The 7637-nt window shown below is 40.0% G+C and overlaps 2 protein-coding genes across 2 annotated transcripts in view; one reads left to right on the top strand and one right to left on the bottom strand.

The window, feature by feature from the left end:
* Window positions 1-4667, bottom strand: part of CBG08916 — a gene marked incomplete at both ends in the record, with an annotated part of 5957 nt that extends 1290 nt beyond the window's left edge. The window contains 4 exons of the mRNA XM_045240769.1: window positions 1653-3395; window positions 3702-3818; window positions 3918-4193; window positions 4287-4667. Coding sequence (XP_045093872.1) covers window positions 1653-3395; window positions 3702-3818; window positions 3918-4193; window positions 4287-4667 — 2517 coding nt within the window. The remainder of the gene's footprint in view (window positions 1-1652; window positions 3396-3701; window positions 3819-3917; window positions 4194-4286) is intronic.
* A 1545-nt stretch (window positions 4668-6212) lies between these two features.
* The window catches only part of CBG08917, a gene marked incomplete at both ends in the record, with an annotated part of 3211 nt that continues 1786 nt past the window's right edge, over window positions 6213-7637 (top strand). The window contains 6 exons of the mRNA XM_045240768.1: window positions 6213-6229; window positions 6279-6320; window positions 6365-6448; window positions 7119-7238; window positions 7283-7483; window positions 7529-7589. Coding sequence (XP_045093873.1) covers window positions 6213-6229; window positions 6279-6320; window positions 6365-6448; window positions 7119-7238; window positions 7283-7483; window positions 7529-7589 — 525 coding nt within the window. The remainder of the gene's footprint in view (window positions 6230-6278; window positions 6321-6364; window positions 6449-7118; window positions 7239-7282; window positions 7484-7528; window positions 7590-7637) is intronic.

Here is a 7637-nt window from a genome sequence, read left to right as displayed (position 1 = left end):
TGCGTGAACTCGTTCGCTCAGCAAAAAGTTGGAAGCAAAAATTCCGATTTTGGGGGTCCAAAACAGGTTTTCCGCATTTTTCACATACTAGTTTTGTGAAAAGACAGAACAAACAGATATTAGAACAAAACAATCATAGTGACTAACATTTTACAAAAAGATATGCGTGAACTCGTTGGGTCAGAAAAAAGTTGGAAGCAAAAATTCCGATTTTGGGGGTCCAAAACAGGTTTTCCGCATTTTTCACATACTAGTTTTGTGAAAAGACAGAACAAACAGATATTAGAACAAAACAATCATAGTGACTTACCTTTTACAAAAAGATATGCGTGAACTCGTTCGCTCAGAAAAAAGTTGGAAGCAAAAATTCCGATTTTGGGGGCCCAAAACAGGTTTTCCGCATTTTTCACATACTAGTTTTGTGAAAAGACAGAACAAACAGATATTAGAACAAAACAATCATAGTGACTAACATTTTACGGAAAGATATGCGTGAACTCGTTCGCTCAGAAAAAAGCTGAAAGCAAAAATTCCGATTTTGGGGGTCCAAAACAGGTTTTCCGCATTTTTCACATACTAGTTTTGTGAAAAGACAGAACAAACAGATATTAGAACAAAACAATCATAGTGACTAACATTTTACGGAAAGATATGCGTAAACTCGTTCGCTCAGAAAAAAGTTGGAAGCAAAAATTCCGATTTTGGGGGTCCAAAACAGGTTTTCCGCATTTTTCACATACTAGTTTTGTGAAAAGACAGAACAAATAGATATAAGAACAAAACAATCATAGTGACTAACATTTTACGAAAAGATATGCGTGAACTCGTTCGCTCAGAAAAAAGTTGGAAGCAAAAATTCCGATTTTGGGGGTCCAAAACAGGTTTTCCGCATTTTTCACATACTAGTTTTGTGAAAAGACAGAACAAATAGATATTAGAACAAAACAATCATAGTGACTAACATTTTACGAAAAGATATGCGTGAACTCGTTCGCTCAGAAATAAGTTGGAAGCAAAAATTCCGATTTTGGGGGTCCAAAACAGGTTTTCCGCATTTTTCACATACTAGTTTTGTGAAAAGACAGAACAAACAGATATTAGAACAAAACAATCATAGTGACTAACATTTTACGAAAAGATATGCGTGAACTCGTTCGCTCAGAAATAAGTTGGAAGCAAAAATTCCGATTTTGGGGGTCCAAAACAGGTTTTCCGCATTTTTCACATACTAGTTTTGTGAAAAGACAGAACAAATAGATATTAGAACAAAACAATCATAGTGACTAACATTTTACGAAAAGATATGCGTGAACTCGTTCGCTCAGAAATAAGTTGGAAGCAAAAATTCCGATTTTGGGGGTCCAAAACAGGTTTTCCGCATTTTTCACATACTAGTTTTGTGAAAAGACAGAACAAACAGATATTAGAACAAAACAATCATAGTGACTAATCTTTTACTAAAAGATATGCGTGAACTCGTTCGCTCAGAAAAAAGCTGAAAGCAAAAATTCCGATTTTGCGGGTCCAAAACAGGTTTTCCGCATTTTTCACATACTAGTTTTGTGAAAAGACAGAACAAACAAACCTTAGAACAAAACAGTCATAGTGAGTCATAGTGAGTCATAGTCATAGAGTCATAGTGAGTGACGAACCAGCGATTCTTTCGACTCATACGCATCCGATGATGTCCCAATGAGCGGCATCTTCCGCTTTCCGACTTCCTTCTTTGGATCAATGAGCTTCACGTTGTTCAACGTCTTCAGCCTCTTTCTCCAATCCTCTGTCACCGCATCCACTTCTTTCATGACACATTCCAGCTTGCATGGCATCATCGTGACCTCTGGTACTTCTTCTGCTAACTTCTTGATCATTTCGAAGATCTTTTGGTTGACCTTCTCGTCCTTTGTGACTCTCCACAACCAGAGCACATTCTTCACATCCTTCCACTCGTACTTCTCAATGAAATCGCGTCCATGCGAATTCCGAACTTCCAGAATGTTTCTTCTTCCCGAGATTTTCAATCTTGGGGAAACTATCAATGCTGGCTCCTTGATGATCGTCTTCCTTGGCTTGATCTCACTCTTCAGCGCCAATCTGATCTTCACCGCTGCTTCTTCCCATCCTGCGTATGCACCTTCCTTCCTAATTGCCTCTGCCACTTGGGGACACTCCTTTGCAAACTTCTGCAACGCTTCCTCCTTCTCCACCGTTGTCATTTGTGCCTGGAATTCTTTGGAATATTTTAACAAATTCCCCTTTTCCAAATCCACACCTTTTCCTTTGGCTGACAGCACCACTCCGAGTTGTTGCACACTTGAACAAACGTTGTCTCCTTCTTGGACTGTGCACTTTCCTTTTTTACATCCGCCTCCTTCTTCCATCAGCTTTCTGCAAAAATGATTGTATTCAACAACATTTCCCTCAGTCATGATATGATTAACTGTAGCGCTACTTGTCTCACACTTCGCACGCTCAGCATTTCTCTCCCATTTCGCTTTTGGACCTTTTCCCTCTTTCTTTACGCGCTCTTCCTGCTTTGGCTTCCATGCCAGCTCAACACCGATACTTTCAAAAGCATTCGTTCCCAACAAGAGAATTTCCGCTCTATCTTCCACCAGTTGGAACCACACTTCAGCCTTGTTTCCTCTCACCATGATTGGCATCTTTAGTTGTTCTTTCACCGGCATCTTCTTCCCTGAGGCATTCCTCAAGGCGAACACTGGCTTCGTCAGTACTTCGACTCTCTGCCTCCAGTTCACACAACCTTTCTTCAGTGCATCCCACACTTTTGTCGACATGACAGATACTTCTGCGCCACTGTCGATAACCATTATGCGCTTCTGACCCAACAATTCAACTTGTTCCCTCATTTTCGCGCCCACGCCACTTCCTGTTCCATCAGTTTCCACGTGGTGAATCACTTTTGCATCGCAATCTCTAGCTATATGCCCCATTACTTGACATTTATAACATTTTATTGACGCTCTCCATTGATCACTACTCTCACTTCTGTTCCCATGGCTACTGTCTTCTGACCCATTCTTTTCCGTTTCCGTGTCTCCTTGTTTCACCTCCTTGCTCTTCTCCTTTTTCCAGCTATTCTCCTTCTTTTCGTGTCGATCCGATTTTCCGAGCCCTTGCCTTCTCTTGTCTTCGTTCTCTTGCTGAAGAACGATATCCTTAAGGAACTCGTACTGATCCTTTTTCGCCACCTCGTATCGCTTCATAGTCATCAGTTTTTGCATCGTCGGATCATCCCGCAGCGCTCTCATAAGCTTTGTGACTCTCAGCTGTGACAGTGTCTCTTCTTCCAGATGTGGAAACGCTCTCTTCGACCATTTCTCCACAGACATCAAAAACTCCCACATCGGCTGCTTTTGCTTTCGCTCTAAATCCTCAAACTCGTTGAGAGCTTCCACCTCGCGATCTCCTTGCCTCTTCCTCAACTTCTCTTCCAACTCCTCAAACAGCGACTCGATCGATCGATTAAATCGATTCGGAAGTGTCTTGAACAAGGTTCTTGCGGCATCTTTCAAGAATTTGTCCTCCAGACTTGCTACCATATCGGCATCACGCTACGTGACCGATTTGTACTTCAGAAGAAAAGATCTCTTGAACTCCTTGACATCTCCTTTTCCGTCGAACTTCTCTGGTTCTGGCAGAGCTGACGCCCTCATAATTCTGCTTAGGCACTCCACTACCATTCGCGAACTGTCCCGTGACACTCGCGAACATCTCTCACTGTCGCGCTCACACTTTCTTCTTTCGCTGACTCGCGGAAAATCCCCCACACTGCTCTTCACTTCCCAATTATTCACCTTCACGCGCCAGTCTTCACTTCAATCATTTTTCAGGTCACACTTCTTAGAAAAAGACTCACCGGTCTTTCTTTCCTTTCTCTCATCGCGCCAATCCACCGACGAACCATTCGAACTCCTTGACGACGATCTCCTTGAGTGCACCTGAATTTTCTCTTTATTTCTTGACTGTATTTCTTTCTTCTTACCTTCTCTTTCCCATTGGCTTTTCCACTTTTCCGACGTTTTCCTTTCCTTCAGCAGTGCCCTTTCCAGCTCCTCAATCGTTTCTTCTGCCTTCTCGGCGGCTCTCCACGCTTCTTCAAGCTTCTCGACCAACAACTCCTTTTCTCTGCTTGTTCGCTCCAGATTTTCCTCGAATTCTGCTTGCTCTCTCTTTTATTTTTCCTGCAACAATTTCAACTGGTTATGAAACACTTTTGATTCAGTATTTCTCGCGCTCGCTGTCAAATCATCCGGTAAGACCGCATCCCGCAAGTCTTCCAATTTTTCCAGCCCGTTTTCTCGCATTATGCGCATCACAACGCGCTCCCACTTTCCACTGCCCAGCTCGTTGTAGCGCTTTGTCAATTCGCTGACAAACTCTTTCATTGGCTTCACGATCACATCTTTCTGTCTCTCTGAACATTTGCTGTGCACGCCCAACTGCTCACGCACACTCTCCACGACTGTCTCACTGGTTCCGATGAAATCAGCGTAACCTTTGACAAGCTTCTTTCGCTCTCTCAGCGTTACCTGATTCTGCATCGCATCTGCCCAGCTTTCCATCGTCGCCGTCCTCACTGCACTCTTCTCGGAATCCACCGACTTGTCCTTGTTGCTTCTTGACTTGCTCCCGATCGTCGTCATCTCCAAGCCTGAAAACAAATCTTTCCTTCAAAAGAATGTTGGGCTTTTGTTGAATCTTCTACGGTTATCGCGTCTTTTCGACAGGCCTTCACCTGATCGAACTCTTCGTTGATCAATTTCACAATAATTTCCTGCCGGTTCCTTCAAACTCGGAGAAATTATTGCGAAATTCACTAATTTTCACAACAATCCTCTCACTGGATCCTTCAAACTATGGAGAGAATTGATGCAAAAAACAACAAAAAAGAGGTAAAAGAACGGATAAACGGAAAAAAAAACGGTTCGGCCCCCACATATTGTGTGATGAATGTTTTTCTGATAGATTTTTTTTCATCAAGTGTTTCAAGAACTTCTGAAAAAGCGACGCTTCAAATTCTGAACTTTTTTATAGGAAAGACATTTACTATTTACATCAAAATCACGTTTCGGGGTCAGAATATTATTTGTACCTTTATCGCCGGAGAATCAATGAAACAAAACTAGAGCTGTGTAAGCATCAAATTCGTTTATTATTCAAGGAAGTGAATTTCAAATAAAAGTGTCGTGATGCTTAAAAATTGTCGTGTGCTTTTAAAGTGAATGGAAATGATCCTAATAATATTTCAAGAAAAGAACAGGATCACAAAGTAACACGGTGAATTGGGTAGACTGGGTTTCAGATAGAAATGTGTTGAACACAATTAATTACGGGTAACAAAAAAACCAGGTGAGTTTCCGTCACCCTGTCATCTGGATAATTAAAAATTATTTTTGTAGTTTCTAGATATCTCATGAGTACCAACTTACAGAAACCTAATTTATTGATGTTTCATGTCTTTTGATTTCATGGTATCCATCTTTCCCCTTGCTACCTCTGCACACAGCCATTGTTCATCGGATTTTTTGAATGTTGTATTGCATTGTGTCTTTAAAAATAAATATTTATTATAAATTGGTTCAAAACTAGAAAAATGTTTTAAGGTTTTCTAGTTGTGAACCACGTTTTTCTAGTTTTGAGTCGATACCATTATTTTGAACAAAAAATTTTTTTTGGGGTTACGGTATTATATCGCGGCCAAGAGGGGGCGTGGCCTATGGGTATTATGGTCAAAAGTCTCAGAGTAAGCACCTTTCCACAAGCATCCACTTTTCCATATCAAACAAAATGCCCCAAAGTTCATTCAAAGAAAACAAAAAATTAAATAAATTGAGAAAAAAAACTGAAAACGGAAGAAATCAAAGATGTTTTAAAAGTTTTTCATGCAACAATTCCATTCTTTTACTATGAGATTGCAGCCTCACCTTTTTCCTTGTTTTTTTCATGACTCAGACACAGAATACAGTACTCCCAAGCTAGTTATAGCAATCTACTTTTTTTCCTTGCTGACATCTTTCTAAAAACTTTTTTTCAGCAAGAACCTACCTCTTATCAGTTTTCGGAGGGTCAAACCTTTTTTGCTGATAAGATTGTTTTCATTTTGAGAGATTGTCAACAAGTTGTTCCACGTGCTAACCACGCCCACTTCTTAAATTGCAATTGTTTCATTTTCATTCATCATGCTCAGGATGTCTTTAGAATACCAGTAAGTTTTGATTTTTTTTTTGTTTTATGTTTTCATTTCTAAATTTTAGATTGCGCCGCCAGATGGAGGAAATGCAGCTGCAATTGGGCCTGTGAGTCCCTAGAATCAGATAGAGAAGGCATTCAAATTTTACAGTTTATCGTCAGAACTAACAGAAATGAAAAGGCGGAATGATGAACTAACCATGGAAAAATTGAACTGGGAGAGAAAATCGAAGACGTGAGTGATTTTAAAATTTTAAAACCCCTATAAACGAATTTTGAGAAATACATATCTTCATGTCCGCTCTCTTTTTAAAGGTTTCACTTTTATTCAAGGCTGTCGGAAATGGCGGCCGGCCGGCCTCTCTTGTTGAATTGACAGCGCGGCCGTCAAGGGCCGGGCGGCCGGCCGTGCGGAGCCTGAGAAAATTAGTTAAAACTGAACAGATTTTCAAAAAGATGAAAAATAGGTTTTAAAAAAGAGCGAAAGTTTGGAAAGTAGCGAACATATAATTTTTTTTTAACTTTACTGATGAAAATGAAAGGTGGAGAAGAAAAACAAATTTTTCAATTGAAAAATTTCCCCGTTCATTTAGTAATTTCTCTTTCTCTGTTTATATTTGTCGTTACAATTTCCACAATTTTTACATTCATTAATTCTGAACTATTAATTTTTAAAATCCTTTTTTAAACTTTCTATTGGCTGTAAATGTTTCGCACGATGAAAAAGCAGAAATTTACAGAAAAAGTATATAAGATAAGGGATTCAAGAGCAAAATACCGCAAAACAGATAAAGTCAAAATTCATTTCAAATGACGGCCGGCCGGCCTAGGCCGAGCAGAGTGTTTCCAATTGCGCGGCCCTGTTTCCGACAGCCTTGCTTTAATTTACTTTTTATTAATTTCAGATTGGAGGAAAAAAACAAAGCACTGACACATAAAACCGGAAAACTGGAAGCCATGAATAAGGTCTTAAATAAGGTCTCAAAAATGCTCATTTCAAAACTCCAAAATGCAAATGAGAAACGGTTGGTGTCGATACCGGAAACTTTCAATCAGCATTTCATTTAAGCTCCAATCTGGCGGAATTTGTGGCCATTCTTCAAGAAAACCTGCTTGAACTCGAACATACCAGCCAGGTGAAATCGGATAGCCTTCAGAAAAATATGCGATTTCAACAAGACCGAGCAAGAAAGTTGAAAAGTGCATTATTGGAAATGATTGGTGATTTGACAAACTTTGCATCAGACATGCGAAGGAAAGAACAACATTTGTAGGTTCCCCTTAAGATTTGTATTTTAAAATAAGACATTTTTAGACCTACTATTGGAACCAACAACATTGAAGACACTCAAATCCAAGAATTCGTTGCCTGGGCGGTACACCAAGCTGAAAGATGGAATCAGAGAAGTGTCGCTGAACTAACG

The sequence above is a fragment of the Caenorhabditis briggsae genome (genome assembly GCF_000004555.2).
Source record: "Caenorhabditis briggsae complete genome, chrX, whole genome shotgun sequence".
NCBI lineage: Eukaryota > Metazoa > Nematoda > Chromadorea > Rhabditida > Rhabditidae > Caenorhabditis > Caenorhabditis briggsae.
This window is presented reverse-complemented; position numbering and strand designations above follow the sequence as displayed.